General features: G+C 41.5%; 1 protein-coding gene and 1 long non-coding RNA gene across 3 annotated transcripts in view; one reads left to right on the top strand and one right to left on the bottom strand.

Moving 5' to 3' along the window:
* On the bottom strand, nt 1-14,512 carry LOC122424649. The gene is made up of 3 exons (XR_006264492.1): nt 14,486-14,512; nt 1,410-1,603; nt 1-115 (listed from the first exon to the last, which is right to left on the bottom strand). It is a non-coding gene; the product is annotated as an uncharacterized LOC122424649 (long non-coding RNA).
* Nucleotides 14,513-14,569: 57 nt separating this feature from the next.
* The window catches only part of SUMF1 (sulfatase modifying factor 1), an 86,102-nt gene continuing 73,025 nt past the window's right edge, over nt 14,570-27,646 (top strand). For both annotated transcript variants that reach the window (XM_043442696.1, XM_043442695.1), the window contains exons 1-2: nt 14,570-14,876; nt 26,339-26,512. In XM_043442696.1, the coding sequence (XP_043298631.1) occupies nt 14,607-14,876; nt 26,339-26,512 (444 nt within the window). In that variant the 5' untranslated portion in view covers nt 14,570-14,606. The remainder of the gene's footprint in view (nt 14,877-26,338; nt 26,513-27,646) is intronic.

Genomic DNA, 27,646 nt, shown 5'->3' with positions numbered 1-27,646 from the left:
CATGGTCCAGCTGTGTCCCCAGCCAAAGCACACGGTCTGACTCTTCAGAGGATGCCCCATGCACCTGCTGACCTTCTGCTGTAATCCCAGATTGCTTCCAGTGATAATGCTGGAACTGAAATATGTGTTAATGTTAGTTTCCTATTGCTGCCATAAAAAAATGATTACAAACTTAGTGACTTACTTAACACAGATTTACTATCTTAGGGTTTCACAGGTCAGAAGATCAGTAAGGGTCTCAATGAGCCAAAATCAATGTCCCTTTCTTCCTTTCTGGGGGCTCTATAGGAAAATCTGTTCCCTTCTGTTCTCTGCAGGAAAATCTGTTCCCTTCCAGTGGCTGCCCACTGGAAGACGGTCCGTTTCTTCACCTTGGACATCAATAATGTTGCATCTCTCTGGACCTTTCTTCCCTAGTCACATCTTCCTCTAACCACAGACATGAAGAGTTCTGCTCACCTATGTGATCAGACTGAGCAGGGCTATCTCCCCATCTCAAGGACCTTAATTTCATCACATTTGCAAGATCCCCTTTGCCACATAAGGTAACATATTTATAGATTCTGAGATTATGATGTGGACATCTCTGGGGCCATTATTCTGCCTACCAGAGTTTCCTCTTGTAGCACAGGGCACAATATTCTTTTTTAGAGACTGCAGTTGCAAATTGCATGAGATAGGAATATGGAGAGAAAATGAATTCATATATCATTTAGAGGACTAAACAAGCCACGTTTCCTTGATCCAAGACCATTTACTGAAATAAATATCCCTGCTTTGAAAATATTTTTTTGAGGGAAAAGGAAGTTCAACCATATTATAGGTATCCCTAGCTCACAAGATATGTCCAGAATTCAGAAACAATACAGTGGGATGGAAATGTGTCACAAAATCAAAGGATACCATAATAATATCAATTAGTGTCTACTTCTCTTTTTATACCTGAATATTTGGTCTCAATAAGATATGATTATGAAGTAGGCAAGGTAGGAGATTAAGGCACATAGACGCTTAATGGCTAAATTTAAGTTTCCTAAACAGATGCTGGGACCCAAAGCCAATCTTTGGGTCTGATGCTGGGACAATCTCTATTTTGTGAGGCACGTCTTTACAGAGAGATATTATTTCCTCAGTGATCAATGAGCTTTGGGTTACAGACCCCTGGGGAACCAGTGATTAAAAGTATTGTGAGTTCATTCAGATGTTAAGCATTGCCTGAAGCTTGAAAAGGTAATGGATTTCTGAACCTTTCAAATATATACAGGAACTGGTATGACTGAATATGCCATTTCCTTTGCTAATGTACTGCCTTGAGAGAAGCATCCTGACGTTTCATTTTCCAAATTAAGTGGGGTACTAAAAGTAAAATTTCCATTGTATGAGCATCTGAAATAGAAATACATGTTAACCTTTTTCTTAAAAAAGTTGTGAATCATTTTTCTCCGTCACTTCTTTTAACTTTCCATCTTTACAGGTAGGAGGGTCAACCAGACGGATATAACAGTACCTCCATTCAATAGTTATATGACAATCCATTTTAATTCATCCAACAAGAATTTCTTGTATATCCACCAGGTGTTAAGCAAAATTCCAGGCATGGAGGCTACAGCAGAAAAGAAAACACGAAAATTCTTGCCCTTGTGGAATTGACATTAAAACCCTTAAAACGTGAAATACTTAGAACATTGCTTGGTTCTGAGGAATAGCTGGAGAATTATTAGTTCTCATGATTATTATAATTATCAAGTTATGTAATATCTAAAAATGAGCATTCTAAAGTTTTTTTTTTTTTTTTAAATAGGACAAATTCCTCTGTATATTTAGATAGGAGAAATGAGAAGTCCAAAGAGGCAGAAACATTTTGCCGTGGGGTTCTTTCATTAAGCATTCTTTAGCATCATCATGTGGTGAAACCACTGACTTGGAAAGCCTGTTAACTGAGGCTTATTTATTTCTTTGTGACCGTGCTGCTCAGCTTGCAGGTTGTTAGTTCCCCAACCAGGGACTGAACCCCAGGCCTCTGAAGTGGAAGCACCAAGTCCAAATCACTGGACCACCAGGCAATTCCCTAACCGAGGCTTAAAAAGTTTTGCTAGTTTGTGCTGCGGCCAATGAAAAAATTTACACAGAGAGAACTTTATGTGTTTTTTTTTTCTTTTTTTTTCTTGTTTAAGTTGTTTCATCTCGCTTCTCTCCCTCCTCCAGAGCTAACTGATGATGCGCACTAGTGATGAGGACACGGACACCAGCCTGCTCAGGACTCTTGGTGTCCCCATCACTGCGACTCGGCCTCATCCAGCTCTGACTGCGGCTAACACTCAGGGTGTCTGTAGTTCCCCTTCAGCCGTCACAAAGAGGAAGCCTGGTTCGCCCAGCTGCTCTTTCTCTGCCCACAGCCCCACTGCAGGCCCACAGGAGTATATGGTTTATCTGTACGTAAGCCACGTTGCCATCCCAAGTCACATCAGCAGTAACCGGAAGTTCAGGCAAAAGCGTCGTGGGCACCAGTACCACTTACAGCAAGGACTGGTGGGCCACCCTCCGACTCAGGAGGTCTTGAGGTGGGATCCAGGAATTTGCACTGCTAATAAGTTCCCTCCAAACGCTATTGACCCTGCTGGTGAATCTTGTGTGTTTGTGTGTAGCAGATATATATATTCTTCTTTATCCATTGCCGATATTCACTATGGTTGCTTCCATATCTCGGCCATTGTAAATAATGCTGCTATGAACTTTTCTCAGTAGTATTGTTGACTTTTTCAGCTGTATACCCAGGAGTTGACCTATTTCAAATCCTGAAAGATGATGCTGTGAAATCGCTGCCTCAATACATCAGCAAATTTGGAAAACTCAGCAGTGGCCACAGGACTGGAAAAGGTCAGTTTTCATTCCAATCCCAAAGAAAGGCAATGCCAAAGAATGCTCAAACTACCACACAACTGCACTCATCTCACACACTACCAAAGTAATGCTCAAAATTCTCCAAGCCAGGCTTAAGCAATACGTAAATGGTGAACTTCCAGATGTTCAAGCTGGATTTAGAAAAGGCAGAGGAACCAGATATCAAATTGGCAACATCTGCTGCATCATCGAAAAAGCAAGAGAGTTCCAGAAAAACATCTATTTCTGCTTTATTGACTATGCCAAAGCCTTTGACTGTGTGGATCACAATAAAATGTGGAAAATTCTGAAAGAGATAGGAATACCAGACCACCTGACCTGCCTCTTGAGAAACCTGTATGCAGGTCAAGAAGCAACACTTAGAACTGGACATGGAACAACAGACTGGTTCCAAATAGGAAAAGGAGTACGCCAAGGCTGTATAGTTGTCACCCTGCTTATTTAACTTATATGCAGAGCGCATCATGAGAAATGCTGGGCTGGAGGAAGCATAAGCTGGATTCCAGATTGCTGGGAGAAATATCAATAACCTCAGATATGCAGATGAAACCACCCTTATGGCAGAAAGTGAAGAGGAACAAAAGGGCCTCTTGATGAGAGTGAAAGAGGAGAGTGAAAAAGTTGGCTTAAAGCTCAACATTAATAAAACTAAGATCATGGCATCTGGTCCCATCACTTCATGGGAAATAGATGGGGAAACAGTGGAAACAGTGTCAGACTTTATTTTTTTGGGCTCCAAAATCATAGCAGATGGTGATTGTAGCCATAAAATTAAAAGATGCTTACTCCTTGGAAGGAAAGTAGTGACCAACCTAGACAGCGTATTAAAAAGCAGAGACATTACATTGTCAACAAAGATCCATCTAGTCAAGGCTATGGTTTTTCCAGTGGTCATGTATGGATGTGAGAGTTGGACTATAAAGAAAGCTGAGTGCCGAAGAATTGATGCTTTTGAACTGTGGTGTTGGAGAAGACTCTTGAGAGTCCCTTGGACTGCAAGGAGATCCAACCAGTCCATCCTAAAGGAAATCAATCCTGGGTGTTCATTGGAAGGACTGATGCTGAAGCTGAAACTCCAATACTTTGGCCACCTGATGCAAGGAGCTGACTCATTTGAAAAGACCCTGATGCTGGGAAAGATTGAGGGCAGGAGGAGAAGGGGACAACAAAGGATGAGATGGATGGATGGCATCACTGACTCGATGGGCATGGGTTGGGTGGACTCTGGGAGTTGGTGATGGACAGGGAGGCCTGGCGTGCTGAGGTTCAGGGGGTTGCAAAGAGTCAGATATGACTGAGCGACTGAACTGAACTGAGCTGAACTGAACCCAGGAGTAGAATTTCTGGACCATGTAATAATTCAACTTGTAGATTTTGAGAACCTTCCAAACTACTTTCCACAGTGGCTGCAGCAACTGACATTTCCACCAACAGTGTTTAAAGGTGAACTTTTCTCTGTATCCTTGCCAACATTCCTATCTGTGTTCTCTTTGATGATACCCATTCTGATGAGATCAGACCAGTTAATCCTAAAGGAAATCAATCCTGAACGTTCACTGAAAGGACTGATGCTGAAGCTGAAACTCCAATACGTCTAGGAGTTTTATGGCTTCCAGTCTTAGTTTTAGGTCGTCAATGCATTTTGAGTTTATTTTTGTATATGGTGTTAGAGAAGGTTTTAATTTCACTCAGACTGGAAAAACCGAGGGCCAAAATCATGGGGCAGGGATATCTAGGTGGAAGCCCTTGAGAAATGTGGCTTTGCAGACTTCCCTGAGCTTCAGAGCCTGCTGAGAACTAGTATTGAGTATGGAGAAGCAACAGTTCACACTGATGTAGGAAGACCCTGAAGGACTCTTTGCCCCAGGCACTGCCCCCACCCTCTTGCCTGCCAGGCATTATGCTGGTTAAGTCTCACTATGGCCAAAGTGAAGAAAAGCTGGGTCTCATGAAGAAGAAAAGAGATTTAACTCTAAAGGAGATGCAAGAATTAACTGGCAGAGTGGAGAAGTTAGAATCCCTCAGGCATTGTCAGTGGGAATGTAAACGGGTATAGACACTTACGAAAACAATTTGGCAGCTTCCTCAAAAGGTCAGACACAGAATTACCATATAACCAAACAATCCCATTCCTAGTATATATCTAAGAGAAATGAAACATATGTCCACACAAAACTTGTATACAAATGTTCATAGGCTATTCAAAGCAGCATTATTCATAATAGCTAAAAAGTGGAAACAATCCAAATGTCCATCATCTGAAGAATAGATAAATTAAATTTGGTATTTTGGCCATAAAAAGGAAAGAAGTGCTGACTTGTGTTACAACATGGAGGAAACTTAGAAATATTATTCCAAGTGAAAGGAAGCAGGCACAAAAAGCCGCATATTTTATGATCTCATTCACAAGAAAATTCCAGAATAGGCAAGTCGATGGAGACAAAAAGTCGACTGTGTGTTACCCAGGGCTGGGTTGGGGGATGAGGAAATAAAATGACAATTATTGAGGTTTGGAGTTTCTTTGGGGAGGGTGATAAAAATGTTCCAAACTTCAGTTGTGGTGATGGTCATATAATAATCTGAATATATGAAAAATCACGAATTACATACTTTATAAAAGGGTGAACGGTATGATGTATGAAGTATAATTCAATAAAGCTATTTTAAAATGAATTAACTAGCGCATATGAACCATAGCCAGGAGAGGCAAACCCTGGGCCGGAACCATGTGGGCGTCTGATTAATGCTCGGAAAAAAAAGAATGGATAGGCAAGAATATACTGACTTGGAAGAACTCACCTTAGACTTGGGATTTCATACCTCAGCAAGGACCCCAGGGACAGGGGCAGACACACTATTAGAGTGGATCTAGAAGCTGTGAGAAATCCGTGGCTAATGTAAATGAAGGTGAAATGCATGGGTTGCTGAGTCACATGGAAGAAAGGACTTCATAGTTCAGGGAAGTAGAGATGCTATTTGGATTTATTCTGAGAGGCTAGAAGACCCACCGAGCACCATATTCCATGGGAAGGTCCTGAGGACATGCTACCTGCCAAGGCAGGCACCGGACAGGGGGGCGCCAGCATCACTCAGCAGTTCAACAGGAGAGGCTCACATTGTCCTGGTCCCAAAGGGAGTATACTCTTTCGTGCCCAGGAAAGTTTCCAATGGACTACAAGCCACGACTTCTATCAGGCCACGTTGGACTGTTTGTGTTCAGGGATCACCAGGCAAGACAGGGAGTCTCTAAGTTGGCAGAGAAAATGACCCTGATTAACAGGAAAAGTGTGAGAACAAAGTTATGAACAAAGCTAGTGGAGGTGATGGAATTCCAGTTGAGCTATTTCAGATCCTAAAAGATGATGCTGTGAAAGCGCTGCACCCAAAAAAAAAAAGAAAGTGCTGCCTTCAATATGTTAGCAAATTTGGAAAACTCAGCAGTGGTCACAGGACTGGAAAAGGTCGGTTTTCATTCCAATCCAAAAGAAAGGCAATGCCAAAGAATGTGCAAACTACCACACAAGTGCACTCATCTCACACTCTTCCAAAGTAATGCTGAAAATTCTCCAAGCCAGGCTTCAACAGTACATGAATCGTGAACTTCCAGATGTTCAAGCTGGCTTTAGAAAAGGCAGAGGAACCAGAGATCAAATTGCCAACATCCGATAGATCATTGGAAAAGCAAGAGAGGTCCAGAAAACACATCTATTTTTGCTTTATTGAATACGCCAAAGCCTGTGACTGTGTGGATCACGGCACACTGTGGAAAATTCTGAAAGAGATGGGAATGCCAGACCACCTGACCTGACTCCTGAGAAACCTGTATGCAGGTCAAGAAGCAACACTTAGAACTGGACATGGAACAACAGACTGGTTCCAAGTCAGGAAAGGAGTAGTCAAGGCTGTATATTATCACCCTGCTTATTTAACTTATATGCAGAGTACATCATGAGAAATGCCAGGCTGGATGAAACACAAGCTGGAATCAAGATGGCCGGGAGAAATATCAATAACCTCAGATATACAGATGACACCACCCTCATGGCAGAAAGCAAGGAAGAACTAAAGAGGCTCTTATGAAAGTGAAAGAGGAGAGTGAAAAAGTTGGCTTAAAGCTCAACATTCAGAAAACTAAGATCATGGCATCCGGTCCCATCACTTCATGGCAAACAGATGGGGGAACAGTGGCAATAGTGACAGACTTTTTTTTTGTGTGTGTGTGGGGGCTCCAAAAACACTGCCGATGGTGACTGCAGCCTTGAAATTAAAAGACGCTTGCTCCTTGGAAGAAAAGTTATGACCAACCTAGACAGCATATTAAAAAGCAGAGACATTACTTTGCCAACAAAGGTCCACCTAGTCAAAGCTGTGGTTTTGCCAGTGGTCATGTATGGATGTGAGAGTTGGACTATAAAGAAAGCTGAGTGCCAAAGAAGTGATGCTTTTGAACTGTGGTGTTGGAGAAGACTCTTGAGAGTCCCTTGGACAGCAAGGAGATCCAACCAGTCCATCTTAAAGGAAATCAGTCCTGCATATTCATTGGAAGAACTGATGCTAAAGCTGAAACTCCAATATTTTGGCCACCTGATGCGAAAAGCTGACTCATTTGAAAAGACCCTGATGCTGGGAAAGATTGAAGGTAGGAGGAGAAGGGGATGACAGAGGATGAGATGGTTGGATGGCATCACTGACTCAATGGACATGAGTTTGAGTAGGCTCCAGCAGTTGGTGATGGACAGGGAGGCCTGGCATGCTACAGTCCATGGGGTCACAAAGAGTTGGGCACGAATGAAGAGACTTAGCATGCACACAGTAAGCTTTTACTCTAACTGAAAGGCAGAACTATTACACAGTTGTGTGTGTGTGTGTGTGTGTGTGTGTGTGTGTGTGTGTGTGTATGAATATTTATTTATTTAGGTGCACCGGGTTTTTGTTGCAGCACATGGGCTCTTCAATCTTCACAGTGGCCTTTGGGATCTCCTAGTTGTGGCAGGTGAACTCTTAGAAGCACGTGGGATCTGTTTCCCTGACCAGGGATCAAATCCAGGACCCCTGCATTGGGAGTGTGGAGTCTCAGGCACTCGAACCCCAAGTAAGTCCTCATTATACAGCTTTGAGATGGTATCTCACACTTTTCCTGTTCACTTTAGTTCAGTCGCTCAGCCCTGTCCAACAACACAGTATGGTACTGGCACAAAGACAGAAATATAGATCAATGGAACAGAATAGAAAGCCCAGAGATAAATCCACGAACCTATGGACACCTTATCTTTGACAAAGGAGGCAAGGATATACAATGGAAAAAAGACAACCTCTTTAACAAGTGGTGCTGGGATAACTGGTCAACCACTTGTAAAAGAATGAAACTAGAACACTTTCTAACACCATACACAAAAATAAACTCAAAATGGATTAACGATCTAAATGTAAGACCAGAAGCTATAAAACTCCTAGAGGAGAACATAGGCAAAACACTCTCCGACATAAATCACAGCAGGATCCTCTATGACCCACCTCCCAGAATATTGGAAATAAAAGCAAAAATAAACAAATGGGACCTAATGAAACTTAAAAGCTTTTGCACAACAAAGGAAACGATAAGCAAGGTGAAAAGACAGCCCTCATATTGGGAGAAAATAATAGCAAACGAAGCAACAGACAAAGGATTAATCTCAAAAATATACAAGCAACTCCTGCAGCTCAATTCCAGAAAAATAAATGACCCAATCAAAAAATGGGCCAAAGAACTAAACAGACATTTCTCCAAAGAAGACATACAGATGGCTTAAAAACACATGAAAAGATGCTCAACATCACTGATTATCAGAGAAATGCAAATCAAAACCACAATGAGGTACCATTACACGCCAGTCAGGATGGCTGCTATCCAAAAGTCTACAAGCAATAAATGCTGGAGAGGGTGTGGAGAAAAGGGAACCCTCTTACACTGTTGGTGGGAATGCAAACTAGTACAGCCACTATGGAGAACAGTGTGGAGATTTCTTAAAAAACTGGAAATAGAACTGCCAAATGACCCAGCAATCCCACTTCTGGGCATACACACTGAGGAAACCAGATCTGAAAGAGACACGTGCACCCCAATGTTCATCGCAGCACTGTTTATAATAGCCAGGACATGGAAGCAACCTAGATGCCCATCAGCAGATGAATGGATAAGGAAGCTGTGGTACATATACACCATGGAATATTACTCAGCCATTAAAAAAGAATTCATTTGAATCAGTTCTAATGAGATGGATGAAACTGGAGCCCATTATACAGAGTGAAGTAAGCCAGAAAGATAAAGACCAATACAGTATACTAACACATATATATGGAATTTAGAAGATGGTAATGATAACCCTATATGCAAAACAGAAAGAGACACAGATGTACAGAACAGACTTTTGGACTCTGTGGGAGAAGGCGAGGGTGGGATGTTTCGAGAGAAACAGCATTCGAAACATGTATATTGTAGGGTGAAACAGATCACCAGCCCAGGCTGGATGCATGAGACAAGTGCTGGGGGCTGGTGCACTGGGAAGACCCAGAGGGATCAGGTGGAGAGGGAGGTGGGAGAGGGGATCAGGATGGGGAATACATGTAAATCCATGGCTGATTCATGTCAATGTATGGCAAAAACCACTACAATATTGTAAAGTAATTAGCCTCCAACTAATAAAGATAAATGGAAAAAAAAAAAAGAGTCTTCTCCAACACCACAGTTCAAAAGCATCACTTCTTTGGCACTCAGCTTTCTTTATAGTCCAACTCTCATATCCATACATGACCACTGGAAAAATCATAGCTTTGCTTGGTGGACCTTTGTTGGCAAAGTAATGTCTCTGCTTTTTAATATGCTGTCTAGGTTGGTCATAACTTTTCTTCCAAGGAGCAAGCATCTTTTAATTTCAAGGCTGCAGTCACCATCTGCAGTGATTTTCGAGTCCAAAAAAATAAAGTGTGTCACTGTTTTCACTGTTTCCCCGTCTATTTGCCATGAAGTCATGGGACCGGATGCCATGATCCTAGTTTTCTGAATCTTGAGCTTTAAGCCAACTTTTTCACTCTCCTCTTTTGCTGTCATCAAAAGGCTCTTTAGTTCTTCTTCACTTTCTGCCATAAGGGTGGTGTCATCTGCATATCTGAGGTTATTGATATTTCTCCCGGCCATCTAAACTCCAGCTTGTGCTTCCTCCAGCCCAGCATTTCTCATGATGTACTCTGCATATAAGTTAAATAAGCAGGGTGATAATATACAGCCTTGATGTACTCCTTTCCTGATTTGGAACCAGTCTGTTCCAGTTCTAAGTCCAGTTCTGTCCAGTTCTAAGTGTTGCTTCTTGACCTGCATACAGGTTTCTGAAGAGGCAGGTCAGGTGGCCTGGTTTTCCCATCTCTTTCAGAATTTTCCACAGTGTGCCGTGATCCACACAGTCACAGGCTTTGGCGTATTCAATAAAGCAAAAGTAGATGTGTTTTCTGGAGCTCTCTTGCTTTTCCAATGATCTATCGGATGTTGGCAATTTGATCTCTGGTTCCTCTGCCTTTTCTAAAGCCAGCTTGAACATCTGGAAGTTCATGGTTCATGTACTGCTGAAGCCTGGCTTGGAGAATTTTCAGCATTACTTTGGTAGTGTGTGAGATGAGTGCACTTGTGTGGTAGTTTGCATATTCGTTGGCATTGCCTTCCTTTTGTATTGGGATGAAAATTGACCTTTTCCAGTCCTGTGGCCACTGCTGAGTTTTCCAAATTTGCTGGCGTATTGAGTGCAGCATTTTCACAGCAAAATCTTTTAGGATCTGAAATAGCTCAACTGGAATTCCATCATCTCCACTAGCTTTGTTTGTTGTGATGCTTCCTAAGGCCCACTTGACTTTGCACTCCAGGACATCTGCCTCTAGGTGAGTGATCACACCATCATGATTATCTGGATCATGAAGATCTTTTTTGTATAGTTCTTCAGTGTATTCTTGCCACCTCTTCTTAATGTCTTCTCCTTCTCTTAGGTCCATACCATTTCTGCCCTTTATTGTGCCCATCTTTGCATGAAATTTTCCCTTGGTATCTCTAATTTTCTTGAAGAGCTCTCTAGTCTTTCCCATTCTATTGTTTTCCTCCATTTCTTTGCATTGATCTCTGTGGAAGGTTTTCTTATCTCTCCTTGCTATTCTTTGGAACTCTGCTTTCAAATGGGTATATCTTTCCTTTTTCTCAGCTATTTGTAAGGCCTCCTCGAATTGAGAGAGAAGGTTGATACTTCTGGAGAATCAACAAAGTTGCCATCTTTGATAAGGACAACTAATAATAGCAAACACTTAAAGGATATTTATTTTTATTTATTTATTTGGTTGCACTGGGGTCTTAGTTGTTATGTGCGATCCAGCTCCCTGATGTAGGATCAAACCCAGACCCCCTGCAGTCGGAGTTTGGGAGTCTTAGCCACTGGACCACCAGGGAAGTTCTAATGGGAAACTTTTTTTGAGGTATTGTGGAATGCTAAGCCTTGTACATCTTTATCTTATTTAATCTTCATAAAATACATAATAAGATGCTGTTATTATTCCCATTTCTCAGGTGAAGAAATAGTGGCTTAAAAGGTGAATACCTCTTGTACGTTGGTAGCTTTAAACACAACTCTTTCTGAGTCTAAACATTTGCTTCTCTTTATGAGAAAGTGGTCATGATAAGTGCCATTCACTTTTCCTTAATTAAATAAATATTCACTAAGTGTTTAAGTGCCAGGTCTTGGCACTTTTGCTGATATAATGGTGAACAAATAAGCAGGATACTTGCCTTTCTAAAGCTTATTGCCTAACAGTGGGGCAGGACCATGAATCAAAGGAATTCAGGGCTCGATAGGGCAGCAAGCTTGTGTTGAGACTGATGAAGATAATCTCTGACCTGGAATCTATATTTGGGCACAGTTAATATGTGAAACCTTGGATAAAGTATTGACCTTATAGTCTCATTAACTGTAAAATGGGTATAGTAATAGTAGGTTTCTTGACAAGTGGTTGTGATTTCAAATGAGGAAATGTGTGAAAGCTCTCGGCAAACTGCAAAACAGTCAGCAAGTATGAAAGAACTTGAAATATTTTTTTCACTTTTTTCCCAAATGAGATACAACTAACATACGGCATTAGTTTCAGGTACAACAGAATGATTCTGTATTTGTACATATTGCAAAATGGTCACCAAAGAACTTTCCTTCATATTAATAAAAATTCACACATAGAAAGAATAGAACAATAAACACTCAAAAAAAACCCCATAAACCAGCTTTAACAATGACCAAGTCATGGCTAACTGCTTCATCTCTAGCCATCCCCCTCTTTACTGGATTTTGAGAAGTAACTCCTTGGCAACAGCATGTCTTTTTATCTATCTATTATCTATTTCAATACATATATCTCAAATGAAGAGATTCTTTTTAAAAAAACATACCTACAGGGACTTCCCTGGTAGTTCAGTGGTTAAGAATCTGCTTGCCAATGTAGGGGACAGGGGTTCCACTCCTAATTCAGGAAGATCACACATGTCATGGGATAAGTAAGCCCATGAGCCACAACTATTGAGCCTGTGCTCTCGAGCTGGTGCTCTGCAACACCAGAGAAGTCACCATAATGAGAAGCCCATGCACTACAACTACAGAAAATGTTCTTTCAGCAATGAAGACCCAGTGTGGCCAAAAATAAGCAAACAGATAAACAATTTAAAAATAAACATACCCACAAGGGCTTCCCTGGTGGTCCAGTGGTTAAGAATCCACCTTGCAATGTCGGGGATACTGAATTCCATCCTTGATCCAGTAAGATCCCAAATGCCACGAGGCAACTGAACTGGTGTTTCATGACTACTGAGCCCATGCGACTAGAGTCTGTGCTCCTCAACAAGACAAGGCATCACAATGAGAAGCCTGCACACTGCAACTGGAGAGTAACCCTAACTCTCCACAACTAGAGAAAGCCAACGTGTAGCAACGAAAATACAGCACAACCAAAATAATTATATTAATGTAAAAAACCCACAAATACCACTATCACTCTTAAAGAACTGAAAACAAAACTGACAGTAATTCCTAATTTTACAAAATATCATAATTTGACTTAATGGCTATATTTCTCTGGTTGTCCTAAAAAATTTGAGATCAATAGGTCTGAATCCATATTTAGACAAGATTCATATCTATTGCAATTGGCTGAGATTTCATTTTTAACCTATAGGTCCTCTCTTTTAGGTTTTTGTTTTGCCTTTTTCTTTCCCCCCTGAAGAAATTGAGTCCTATAACAGTCGTTCTTAAACTTTAGCGTGCACCAGCGTGCTTTATAAATCATCTGGAGAACTTGTTAAAAGCACAGATTGCTGCGTCTGGTCTCCAGACATCCTGATTGAGTACTGAATCTCTAACAAGTTCCCAGGTGATGCCGATGCGGCTGGTCTGGGACAACACGTTGAGAACCACAGCCTGGATTTCTCTAACTGTATCCCCGGGAGAAGGAAATGGCAACCCACGCCAGTATTCTTGCTTGGGAAATCCCACGGACAGAAGAGCCTGGCGGGGGCTACAATCAGTCCTTGGGGTGGGAAAAGTGTCAGACCGCACACAGTGACTAAACAAGGGCAACAACAGCAACAATCCCTTGGAGAGGGTTCCTTCAACACGTTCATCTTCCATTTTCCTGTTAAGTGAAGCTTATTGAGATGCCTACATAACAGCATAATGTTTTAAAAATGAGGGTTTGGGACTTCCCTGGTGGTTCAGGGGTTAAGAATCCACCTTCCCATGCAGGTAACTCTGGTTCCATCCCTGGTCGGATAACTAAGATACTCCATGGCACAGAGCAGCAAAGTCCAGCGCCACAGCTACTGAGATGTGGGCTTTAGAGCCCGTCCTCCGAGAGAAGTCAGTGCTTGGATGAAAAGCCATTGGCCGCAAGTGAAGCCGCTGCCTGAGGTAACCAGAGAAACCCATGTGCCCAAGAGCCACAACAAAGCGCCAGCACAGACAAAATTATGTAAACAAACAAACAAAAACCCTTCAAGGTTTTAAGGTACGTGTTAGAGACCTAATGTGGATGGGTTTAAATCTCTTCAGACATTTATTTGCCTTGTAACCTTGGGCAGATCACTTAATTGTTCCGTGAACTCAATATTCAGGGTCCTCCTGGGGAGTAAATGTTCACCTAGTAAAATGTTCAGCTAGCCTACTGCCTGGCACATAGTAGTGAAAGTCACTCAGTCATGTCTGACTCTTGCCACCCAATGGACTGTAGCCCGCCAGGTTCCTCTGTCCATGGGATTCTCTAGGCAAGAAGACTGGAGTGGGTTGCCATTTCCTTCTCCAGGGGATCTTCCCGACCCAGCAATTGAACCCTTGTCTCCTGCATCACAGGCAGATTCTTTACCGACTGAGGTAGGAGGGAAGCCTGGCACATAACAAATGCTCAATAAACTTGATTATAATTTTTTTCAACCAAAAAATAATAATGGGGCGCACAGGCTGCGGAAGCTTATGACTTCTGGGCTTTTGTTGTTTTTACGTAAGCAGAGCCAAGGAGGAAGGCTCTAAAGGAGACCTACCTGGAGAGAAGTGGAGAGAGGACAAACTCTCAAGGCCACTTCCTAACTCAGCCTGGGGCTTGGCCCCTTTAAGGAGGGCGGGGACACGTGACCTACAGGGTCACATGGCTCGCGGGACAACATGGCTGCGCCCGCGCTAGGGCCAGCTCGAGGATGCGGCGCCGGGCTCATTCTTGTCCTCTTGTTGTCGCTGTTCTTGCTGCTAGGCTGGGCGGCGCGGGGCGAAGAGGCTGGGCCTGAGGCAGGCGCGCCGTCCCTCGCGGGCTCCTGCGGTTGTGGCAATCCCCAGCGGCCCGGGGCCCAGGGAAGCTCGGCAGCCGCGCACCGATACTCGCGGGAGGCAAACGCCCCGGGCTCGGTCCCCGGAGGGCGTCCATCCCCGCCCACCAAGGTGCTCTCTCGATTCCCTGATGATGGGTGGGGGTCGCCAGGTTCCTCTACAGGGTTGGGATGGGTAAACCAAGTGGTTGGAGGAGGGCAAGTAAAGATTAAATCACATCGCCAAGACGCGCACTGGTCGATCTGGTTTGATGAGAAGTTCCTCCGCCCTCCAAAACAGCTGGGTCTTGGGGTTCTGCGTAATTCTGAGCATTAGGTAGTGGTTTGAGGACAGTTGTCTCTCCTTTTCTTGTCTGTCATTTCCTGCTTCCTCTTCCTTCAACCCTATCTTCTTGACAAGGTTCTCAGAATTTTAAGTTAGACAGACGTAGGTTTAGACTTCCCAGATGGTGCCAGGGTTATGAATCCATCTGCCAATGCAGGAGATGGGGTTTGATCCCTGGGTTGGGAAGATCCAGTGAAGTAGGACATGGCAACCCATTCCAGTATTCTTGCCTGGAAAATTCCATGGACAGAGAAGTCCTAGGCTCCTCTCATTAATTGTGAAGGAATCAGGACACTGGGTGTCAGTATCTATAACACTGTTGTATATTTACCAGTAGTCTCTTACTGTCGATTCTGTTTCTTTAGTACTTGTCCTATTTATTCTGCTGTCCCTAGCACTTTAGCAGATGTGAAGAACTAAGTAAAACAGTGGTAGTAGTTGTTGTTGTTGAGTTGCTAAGTCGTGTCCAACTCTTGTAACCCTGTGAACTGTAGCTTGCCAGACTTCTCTGTCTGTGGGATTTCCCAGGCAAGAATACTAGAGTGGGTTTCCAGTTCCTTCTCCAGGGGATCTTCCCAACTCAGGGATGGGACCGGGCTCTCCTTCATTGGTAGGCAGATTGTTTACCACTGAGCCGCCTGAGAAGCCTCCTGCAGATCTTATCTAATCTCTTTCCTTTCTGCCCCTTCACTATTTCCATATGCTGACACAGTAGTATCTGTTTACTCTGATATAACGAATACTAAAGATACTTGACTGCTGGTGTCTCACCCCAACTAGCTTGTGAGAGTGATGGGGGTCAGGATCATGATCTTGTGACTCTGTATAGAGTGTTAGGAGGTTGGTAACTGGACTTCTTTTTGTTTCTCCATCCTGTGTTGTAATTATTGGCATTTAAATTTTTGTTGTTCCTCAAAGGATGCCCTGAATTATTAGCATTTATCTTTTGTGTGGTAAGGAGCTTTGGTTACAATTACAGTGTGTGTTGGCCATATTCCTCTAACTTGAATGGTGATTGATAGTCTGTCCCTCCTTCTGTGAGAAAGCCATCTGTTGCTCTGCTTAGTAGCAGGGTTGCTGTCTTATTTGCATGTACACTGGTCTGTGTCAAACTTTTACCAAGGACCTTCTGGCCAGTACTGGACATTCCTCATTTTAAAAGCTCCAATGTTTGATTGATCCCAGAATATGATGTAGGTATATTTTGAATTACATTTTTAAGATATGCTGTTTTTTCAGCCCTTTAGAGTGGTTTCATGTCCAGATTGAGTATTGTATGGGTCATCTTTGGCCATATTTTGCATTCACTTTAAACATTAATTAAATTAATTATATTTTGTTTACATGCATTTATTTTATGTTCATTTTCACTTCCATTCAGTTTCTATAATGTTTAACAATTGTTGAGAACACAGCTCACAAGCCTTGAAGGACTCCTAAACTTAATTCTTGAACATGAAATGGACTTCTTATCAAGACAAAGGACTTCTTAGGGGGCTATTCTTTGTCTCTCTATTTTCCTTGTTTTCCAGTGTTTTAGTTTATATGCAAATGACTTTAGTCTCATTCTGACACTTACTGATTTATTCTGAATTTTGGAAGTCCAGTATTATGGGAGAGATACATGGTCCTAGTGATAACTCTTTTTCCTCTTAATTTTCTTTCTTCTTTTAGAAAAAGGATTTTTCTTTTTGAGCAGTTTTAGGTTCAGAGCAAAATTGAGAGGATGGTAAAGAGATTTCCCATGTATTCCCTGCCTCAAAACATGCATAGCCTCTCCCATTATCAACATCCTCCACTAGAGTGATATGTTTGTTACAACTGATAAACCTACACTGATATATCATAATCACCCAAAGTCTATACACTTGACCCGTGAAAAACATAGGTTAGGGACACTGGCTCCTTGTGCAATCAGAAATCCTTGTATAACTTTATAGTTGGACCTCCATATCTGTGGTTCTGCATTCCAGGATTCCACAAACTTTAGATCATGTATGACAGTACTGAAGTATGTATCTTTTGGGGAAAAAAACATATAATTGTACCCTCGCAGTTCATACCTGTATTATTCAGCAATCAATTGTAATTTACTTTAGGGTTCTCTCTTTGTGTTGAACGTTTTATAGGTTTAGACGAATGTACAGTGACATATATTCATCACTATAGTATCATGCAGAATATTTTTATTGCCCTTAAAATCCTCTGTGCTCTGCCTATTCATCCCTCTTCCTCCTCCCCACTGGCAACCACTATCTTTTTACTGTCTCCTTAAGTTTTGCCTTTTCTGTAATATCTTATATTTGGAATCATACGATATATAGCCTTTTCAGATGGACTTCTTTCACTTAGGGATATGCATTTAAGTTTCCTCCATGCCTTTTCATAGCTTAATAGCTCATTTATTTTTAGTGTTGAATAATGATGCATTGTCTGGATGTACCACAGTTTATGCATCCACTTAACTGAGGGGCATCTTGCTTCCTTCTGAGTTTTGACAATTATGAATAAAGCTGCTATAAACATCTGGGTGAAGATGCTTATATGACGACATATAGCAGGAGTATGTTTAGTTTTGTAAGAAACTGCCAAACTGCCTTCTAAAGTGTCTGTACCATCGTGCATTCCACAGTGTATGGGAGTTCCTGTTGCTCCACACCCTTGTCAGCATTTGGCGTTGTCAGTGTTTCCGATTTTGGCCGTTCTAAGATGTGTTCTAATGGTATCTTGTTTTAATTTGCATTTTTTGGTTGACATGCTGAGCATCTTTGCCACCTGTATATCTTCTTTGGTGAGGTTTCTGTTAAGGTCCTGGCGTTTTTTATCGGGTTGTTTTCTTATTGTTGAGTTTTAAAGGTTGTTTATTTTGGATAACAGTCCTTTGTCAAATGTGTCATCAGCAAATATTTTCTGCCAATCTGTTGCTTGTCTTCACAATTCCTTGACATTGTCTTTTGAAGAGTGGTCTATGTTTAGATTTTTTGTTTGTTTGTTTCTATGTGAATATCCAATTGTACCAACATTTGTTGAAAAGACTGCTGTAGCTCTGTTGTATTGCTTTTGCTCCTTTGTCAAAGATAATTTGCTTGTGTTTATGGAGGTCTATTTCTGATCTCTCTCTGCAGTTTCATTAATCTAGTTGTATGTTCTTTAACCAGTGCATGTCTTGGTTACTGTAGTTTTATAGTACATCTTGAAGTTGCATAATATCTTTCCTCCAACTTTGTTTTTCTCATCAATAATGTGTTGGTTCTTCTAGATCTTTTGCCTCTACCTATAAACTTGAGTATCATATTATTGATATCGATCAAATAACCTGCTGGGATTTTGATTGAGGTCGTATTGAATCTGGTTTTTCGTTATTTAGTTTAATTCAACAAATTTTTATTTGACACACATGTAAGACTGTGTCCTGTGTAAGGGGCATAAAGAAAAGAAAGACTTATGCCCTACCTGAAGGCATTTATTTGTTGATAGGTCTTTCTTTCTTCTCTTTCTGTCTTTCTCTCTCACACACACAGATTCACGAGTACATGCAAGCATCATTTTTCTATCGTGACTGTGCTCTAGGAGGAGTATGTACAAAGCAGTTGGAGAGGAAGAAAGAATCTTCCTGGACAAGTCAGGAGGTGCTCAAAGAAAAGCTGCATTAAACTAGGCTTTGGAAGAAACATTTTCAGCAGTTGGGGATGGTGGGGCAGCTTGAAGGACCTTTCAAGGAGGAGAATAGCATGGGTACAGACAAATCATTGTACAAATGCATTGGTGTATTCTAGGAAATGTAAGTAATTTAAGGTTTCTGGGGGTGACATTTTCACCCTATTTTATGTAACACCTTTTAGGTGTGAGTTGTTTTTTTTTTTTAAACTTTAATTTAATGAGCACTTGGCAAGATGAGGTACACAAAGAAGTAAATAGCACTGGGCTTTACTCTCAAGGAATTTAGTTTCACTAGAAAGGTAAGGCAGCAAGAACTGTCTGGGAAACAGTAGAGGTTCTTTCAAATTTTACTTAAGTTCCCTCTGGTTAACAAAATATACAGTGCTCTTTGAGAAAGCTTGTCTAACAGTGTTCTACACTGCTGAGTATTTTATAAAAAGGTATCAAAATATTTTAATTTCCTTGTATCTTTTACAATAGTTGTTTGATGTGGCATTGAGGATAATGAGATGATAAAATTGTATGTGCCATCTCTGTTTGTATAGGTGAAGTCAGTTGATTTCCTGTCTGAGAATGGTTTGATAGGGTAATGCTGACCCAGGTTCAAGGCGTGATTGAATGCCATCTCTCTGACCCCTTGCCTCCAGTAAGAAGTAGTGTTTTTATCCTCTGTGTTCTCAAGTATTTTGTCATTGTTTGAGGGAAATGTCTATATTTTCTTTAAAGTAGTGTTATTTGTGTAATTGTTTGATATATCATTCCACATGGGAAGCAATTTTTTAATCCTACTTTAATCTCTGTATTCTCTGAGTGCTTTACACATTTAAGCACGGTGTAACAATTTCTGGAATGATCTTACGTTTTGGTTGTTACTGGCTACAATATTGAGAAACTGCCAAGGGAATAAAGGGCATCAGATACTTTTTAAAGAAACCTTTGGCAAGTAGTCATTTTGCTGTATCTCATCCTCCCAAAGATCCTGTGAATAGAATCATAAACTCACAGGGCTTGAAGGGACTTTGGTATTCCATCTGCAATTAGTGGCAAGAGAGTGAGAGGATGATGGAGGTAGATAATTCTACATAGATAGTTAAGGAAGCACTTTGTGGGAAGAACCAGGGAGCTTGGTTCTCTTGTTCACTCAGCTTCCTCCAAGAACTTTTAGCTTTTTGCTTAGGTTTGAGAAGAGGAAAGAGGGAAAAAGGAGAGTGCTACACAGAAGAGTTGCATATAAGTTAATTTCGTATTTGTGTATAAAACAAAAACCCATACTTTGTACTGCGGTTATGGGAATGTTGGTTTCCAGGTTACTTTAACTGAAATTTGCTGCTGACACATTGAGTTTGTTCTTTAACAACTAATTTCATTTGACTTACCTCGTTTCAGAAGACCAGACCTAACTAGTGAATGTATTGATGAAAATGCATCTATTTCAGAGCTGACTTAAAAGTTTAGGTTTTTTACTTTATAAGCTGTGAATATGAGTCTGTCAGCAGCATACGAGGTAACTGTTATAATATTTAAATATATCTCACTTTCTCTGTTTAAAAAAAAAAAAACCCACAGAGGCAAGTGAAAGAAAAGATTCTTAAAACTAGCTTCCTGTTATTGTTCAGTCACTAAGTTGTGCCAGGCTTCCCTGTCCTTCACCATCTCCCAGAGTTTGCTGAAACTCATGTCAGGCTTCCCTGTCATGCCAGGCTTCCCTGTCCTTCACCATCTCCCGGAGTTTGCTCAAACTCATGTCCATTGAATCGGTGATGCCATCCAACCATCACATCCTCTGCCACTCCCTTCTGCCCTCCGTCTTTCCCAGCATCAATGTCTTTTCCAGTGAGTTTGCTCTTTGCTTCAGGTGACCAAAATACTGGAGCTTCATCTTCAGCATTAGTCCTTCCAATGAATATTCAAGGTTGATTTCCATTAGACTTGACTGTTTTGATCTCCTTGCTGTCGAGGGGACTCTCAAGAGTGATAAAAAACTGGGGGAGGGGCTCTCACGACTGGGAAGTTCAAGTGCAGCTGTGGCCCCAGACACAGCTGGATCCAGGACCGCAGGCAGCATCTCCAGGTCTCTCCTTCTCTCTCTTGACAGCTCTTCTTTCTTCTGTGTTGGCTTCACTTTTGGGTAGTATCCCTTCTCAGTTCAGTTCAGTTTAGTTCACTCAGTCGTGTTCAGCCCTTTGCAACCCCATGGGCTGCAGTATGCCAGGCCTCCCTGTCCATCACCAACTCCTGGAGTTTACTCAAACTCATATCCATTGAGTCGGTGATGCCATCCAACCATCTCATCCTCTGTCGTCCCCTTCTCCTTCTGCCTTCAATCTTTCCCACCATTAGGGTCTTTTCAAATGAGTCAGTTCTTTGCATCTGGTGGCCAAAGTATTGGAGTTTCAGCTTCAGCATCCTTTCTACTGATAAAAAAAAAAACAACAACTGAGAGAGAGAGGTTTCTTTCCCTCATAGCACCAGCAAAAGTTCTGAGATTAACTGTGAGTGGGTTGTGTGTCTGTCTCTAGTTGTATCCCTGCGGTCAAAAGAATGTGGTGATGAAAATCATCAGACCTGAGTCACGGGAGGTGGAGCAGTCATCCAGCTCCCCCGCCCACCCCGCGTCATACTCTCAGCTGAAGAAGTGGTTTTCAAAGAGATGTCACTTGCTCTTAGAAGAACAGGAAGGAACAGGTGCCAAGTGAGCAAAAATAATAGATGTTCACTGCACCTGGCCAGAGTGTGTAGCCCGAATACAGTCCTGGTGCTAAGAGGGTCACTTTGACTTCACGTGTGCTTTTGGCTTGGCAGTAGCAGAAACTGCGGCGGCAGTGGGTTTGAGCTTACTGCCAAGGAGGAATGGACTGTTTGAACCTGGACCTTTATGAAAACGTGGTGAAAGTGGTTCTTTGTATTTGGCTTATGACTGTGAGACCGGATGCTCCGGGTTTCAATGGAACAGCACCTTACATTTGCAGGACTGAGATTTCACTTCACTAGTATAATTTGGGAATTACAGTACAGTGAGAGCTTTGTGGGCTATTTTTGTCTATCGCCTCCAGAGTGGAAACTTGGCTTCTTCGGTGTGGGTTATCTCTGACAGTCAATGAAAAAGAGGGGGTTGGGGGGAACCAATCCAGGAGTCCACAGTGGAAGTCATGATTGTGTTCGCATTGTTGGCACTCACCTGGAGGGAGAGTGGGATCAGAAACTGAGATAATCGTAAAACTTCATTCGCTACAACAAAGCCCACAGCTTCCTGTGGACCTTGTGTTTGTAGGAAGGTATGAACAACTGTTCTTAGAAAAGGACCTCCTTGTCTGCTGCTGGAGAGCTTTTATTTTTTTCCTTTAAGTCCTTTATCAGACATGAAACCTTGTATTAGATCATTTTAATAATCATTTTAAGCTTTCATCTACAGGCTTCTATTTTTCTACTTCTTTGCAGAGCTGCTTAACATTCTGACTTCTCATCTCAGGACTGAGGGATCTTGTGTCCCAGATGCTTGACGAATGATGAGAATAATGTGGGAACCTAGCTCCGTCTCTGAGCAGAGTCTATTCAGCAGGTTTCACTGTGATGCAGACACGCTATCCATGTCTGAGATGGTGTTATAGAAGAAGGAGAATTTTTATAATTAGGAATAATTCAAATGATACATTTTTCATTGTATTTGTGAAATCATCTGTTCAGTCAATGAAGTTTCTTTCTCCCCCTCTTCCTTCTTCCCTTCCATCCTTCCTTGAATTATGCACCATACTAGGAGCTGGGGGTAGAGAAATCAAAACTTTATTTTTGGTCCCCAAGGAGCCTGGGATCAAGGGCAGGTGTTGGGATAGAATGGTGTTTAACAAAGGACCCCTAATGAGTAGTGTATGCTGAGCCAGCAGACGGAAATGTAGGAAGGAAAGGCTTTCTGTAGGAGATAATCCTTGAACATGAATGTCATTTACAGAGAGATGAAGTGCAGATAGAGTCCAGGGTGAGAGAGATGGGCTCTGATGCTTCAATATTTTATTTAACTCTGAAAGGTGATGGAGAACCCTAAAGAATTTAAGTAGGAAAATGGCATAATCAAATTGACACTATACTGTTTTTTTGAATAGAGAGTACATTACATGGTTTTAAAACTGAAAAATAATTGTCTAGAAGGGTGTATAGTGAAAAATTTTCCACTTACATAATAACCTTGCCCTCCAACAAGCACTGCATGAGTTTCTTGAATATCTTCTCAGAGCAGTATTCTGCAAATGTAAACAAATACAAAAAGAAAATGTGAATCTATATTCTCCCCTCACTTCCTTTTCACACAAATGATAACATACCATGCTTTCTTTTTTTAAAAAAAATTTATTTATTTTAATTGGAGGATAATTACTTTGCAATATTGTGATGGTTTTTTGCCGTACATCAACATGAATTGGCCATTGTCCTCTCCATGCCTTATCCCTTTATCCTGGTGAGATCTCTCCATATCCATATATTAGAACTGTCTTCTTTCTCCCTCAATTTTCCTTCTTTTTCTTTTCTTGTGGCTGCTTAATTTTCCATTTTATGGGTGGCCCACCACTTAGTTAATCATTCCAATAGTGAAGAATATTTAGGTTGTTTCCAACCTTTTTCTGTTCCAAGCAGAGCTTCAATAAATTGTGTTGGATCCAGAAGACAGATATTTTGGAAGGTTCAGTAGGGGCTTGGATATTTGTTGTATGAGTGGTTTGAGTGGAGGGTTGATGGCTTAGAGAGGAGCTAGGAGAAATGTGAAAGTGTGAAGCTGGAGGCAAAGGAGCCAATTGTGAGGCTACTGCATTTATTGAGAAACAGAAAAGGGGAGAGATGAAAGGGATATATATTTAGGCGACCCAGTAAAACTGACTGATTGCTTTACTCTTGGGATTAGTGGATGGGCGAGGTCAGGGATGACTTCTTAATAATAATACATTGGACATTAAACATTTATTACTTATGTCATAGATGAAAGCAGCTCCATTTTCCTTGGGAAATACATGCACAAAATTGAAAGCAACCACCAGTAAAGAGAGTGGAGATAGAGAGTAGGAAACCATGATTACTGATCATTACTTTCTGTTACTTCTGATCTTGTTTTTTGAACTCTTCTGCTCTTATTACTAAGCCACATTTTCTGTTTTTATTCCTACTAGCTATTACTCTTTAGTTTCTTTTTTTCTTTTCCTCAAGTCGAATTTTTGTTTTCTAGATCAGAGATCTGACAAGTCCTAATCTGCTGAGAAGTGAGTGAATTGCTTTTTCACTCAAATGATTAGCATGTAAGACACTGTCTGCAGAGTATACTTCTGATACGTATGATTGTGTTGCTGTTTAGAAATTGAGATACAAATGATGTGTCATAAAACTCGCCCTCTGAAAGTTTACAATTCAGCATTTGTATTAGTATAGACACAAGGTTTCAGCAAGTATCATCACTAATTCTGGGACATTTCATCACCCTGAAAAGAAACCCCATACTCATTAGCACTTATTCCCTCTGCCCACCTCCCTGCAGCCTCTGGCAATCACTAATCTACTTCCTGTCTCTTTGGCTTCAGCTCTGGGCATTTTGTATAAATGGAATCATACTATACACAGCCTTGTGTGAGTGGATTCTTTCATTTAGCATCGTGTTCTCAAGGTTCACCTGTGTGGTACTTCATTTCTTTTTATGGCTGATTTCTATTTTGTGGATGTGTGACATGTTATTTGTTCATCAGTGGACAAATGAATATTTGGGTTGTTTCCGCTTTTGGGGTATTATGAATAATGCTGCTAAGCACATTATTGTACAGGTTTTTTCATGGATATATGTATTCTTTTATCTTGGGTATAATCCTAGAAGTGGAATTGCATGATCATGTGTTCACTTTTTATGTAGCTTTTTGAAGAACTGACATTGTTTTCTAAAGCAGCAGTGCTATTTTACATTTCTGCCAGCAACTAGAGAATTGCAATTTTCCTGCATCCTTGTCAACACTTGCTCTTATCTATGTTTCTGGTTACAGCTGTGCTGGTGGGTGTGAAGTGGAATCTCATTGTAGATTTGGTCTGCATTTCCCCAATGATGCTGACCTGTGTTTATTAGCTGAAAATTTTAGGTGTGGTCCTCCGATCTTAAGTTTAGTGCTAGGACAATATGTGAACAAGGTAGCCTCAGTTGCTGCCCTCTCGGTGTTTAGAATTTATGTAAAAGAGTTGTTCAGTCACTAAGTCATGTCTGACTCTTTGAGACCCCATGGACTACAGCACGCCAGGCTTCTCTGTCCTTCAGTATCTCCCGGAGTTTGCTCAAACTCATGTCCATTGAGTCAGTGATGCCATCCAACTATGTCATCCTCTATTCCCCTCTTCTCCTCCTGCCTTCAGTCTTTCCCAGCATCAGGTTCTTTTCCAGTGAGCCAGCTCTTTGCATGAGGTGGCCAAAGTATTGGAGCTTCAGCTTCAGCATCAATTCTTCCAATGAATATTCAGAGCTGATATCCTTTAGGATTGACTGGTTTGATCTCCTTGCAGTCCAAGGGACTCTCAAGAGTATTCTCCAGCACCCCAATTCAAAAGCATCATTTCTTTGGTGCTCAGCCTTCTTTACGGTCCAACTCTCACATCCATACATGACTACTGGAAAAACCATAGCTTTAACTATGTGGATCTTTGTCAGCAAAGTAATGTCTCTGCTTTTTAATGTGCTGTCTTATAGATAGAAACAAAGTAACTGAAGTTAGAGTTTTGATAAGCTATTAAACAAGGACAAGGCATGGTCCTTAGTAAGTGTTTTAGATTTTCCATTTGAGTGATTTAGGTCTTTTCCATTATCATTGGCAACCTCGACTGACTGAGTTGGTTTTAAAAGATATTATATGTGGCATTTTTATATTTGCTTTTTAAAATAGTTTAAAAGGAATAAGAATATAGTAAAGGAGGAAAATGCAGAGATGTATGAAGTGAAGTGAAGTGAAGTCGCTCAGTTGTGTTTGACTCTTTGCAACCCCATGGATTGTAGCCTACCAGGCTTCTCCATCCTTGAGATTTTCCAGGCAAGAGTACTGGAGTGGGCTGCCATTTCCTTTGGATGTATAAAGAAGTGGAATATTCTCTGTGCCTCTGACCTCCAGTCATTAGGAGCTTGGTGACTTTTGCTCTTAAACCTGCTTCCATGGTGTGTACAGATATATTTTCCTTTTTTTTTTTTTAAATTTTTATTTATTTATTTGGCTGTGCCACTTCCTAGTTGCAGTATGTGGGATCTAGTTCCCTGACCAGGTATTGAACCCTGCCCCTCCCTGCATTGGGAGCACAGAGTCTTAGCCACTGGACCACCAAGGAAGCCCTTTTTATTTTTCATTTATTTATTTATGCATGTGTGTGCAGATATATATCATGAAGAGTTTTTCCTAAATAAATCACTGTCCTAAAGAATCTTCACTTCTTTCTGTGACTAGTCGTCTGCTGGGGTATGGAGTCATCTTATTCATTTCTCAGTGGCCCTGTGGCGGGGGTTCGCTCGCTGGGTGCGGGCACTTTACACGTGACCCAGGTTCCCTCTGGCTGCGGTGGCCTGACTTCCCGTGTTTCCCCTTTCACTGCAGATGGTCCCCATCCCTGCCGGAGTGTTTACAATGGGCACAGATGATCCTCAGATAAAGCAGGATGGGGAAGCACCTGCGAGGAGAGTTGCTATTGATGCCTTTTACATGGATGCCTATGAAGTCAGTAATGCTGAATTTGAGAAGTTTGTGAACTCAACTGGCTATTTGACAGAGGTAACGGGATTGGAATGGGGAGGAAGGACTTCATCATTTGACCACTTTTTACTGTGTTCCCAGTGCTGAGCACTTTATATATGTTTCATCTAATTTTTGTTTTCATAGAAACCCAGCGAGGCAGGTTACTTTTCAGGTGGCAAACTGGGGATTATCAAAGCAGCTTGCCCTGAGTCCCATAGCTGGTTAGTGGTGAGGTGGGGTTCAGGCCTTGCTGGTGGGACCCCAGCACCTGTCTTTTTAACCTTGACGCTCGAGTACTGTAACATGCCAAGAGTGCCACTGTCCACTCGGGCTTTTTGAGATAACAGCATGTAAAGTAAGGCCACCCTTCCCTCTCAAAAAATTATAGTTCATCTGTTTCAGAAGCATGGCATAATTCATAAGTGATAGATGAAGAAGTGCAGCTTTTCACTTTTGTGGTTTTATTCCAGTGCCTGATGACACACAAGGTTTCCTTTGGCAATTCCAGCATTTGCTGTGGTTGCTGAATCACAGAGCGATGTTCTGAAAGTGGATGTTTGTCCTCAGTGGTCCTAGGAAGAGGGAGGCTTTCTCAATGATGGAAGCTTCTGAGTGTCTCAGATATCCTTGTTATACATATGTAGGTTTCCCATTTTTCTTACCAAAGGAGTCTTCCCTTGCCTTCAGTGTGTGGAGTCCCTGCCTTGTTTTTGCTTTTGTTTCAGGGTAGAACATCTTTTTTATTAAAAAAAAAAAAAAATTTCAGAGTGAATACTGAAAGCAAGACAACTTCCAAATTTGGTTTTGCATTTCTTTGGCATTTCCTAAAATATACAGAGTGATTGCCTCTTTGTCCCCATTCCTAGTGAGAAGTTTCTGTTCTTTTTGTTTCATGAGAATACTCTCAGATCAAGTTCCTCAATAGTCTGCTGAAGTTAGAAGATGGCTTCTAAGGCAGGAAGTTTCCCATAGACTAGGGTTCTCCATCGAGATTAGACAGAATGAGTAGAATTTAGGGTGTCTAGGAGCATGGATGACGGAATACTACATCTGGATTTCTCTAACTGAAATTGAGCATGTCCTTTAGTTAGGAAGTAGACAGTGTGGTACAGAAATGGCAGCAATGCCTGTGACTTTGTCCTCAGCAGAAATCACAGACACTTTGTGTCA

Source organism: Cervus canadensis, chromosome 22 (genome assembly GCF_019320065.1).
Source record: "Cervus canadensis isolate Bull #8, Minnesota chromosome 22, ASM1932006v1, whole genome shotgun sequence".
Taxonomy (NCBI): domain Eukaryota; kingdom Metazoa; phylum Chordata; class Mammalia; order Artiodactyla; family Cervidae; genus Cervus; species Cervus canadensis.
The sequence above is the reverse complement of the archived record's forward strand: the minus strand, read 5'-3'. Positions and strand labels throughout refer to the sequence as shown.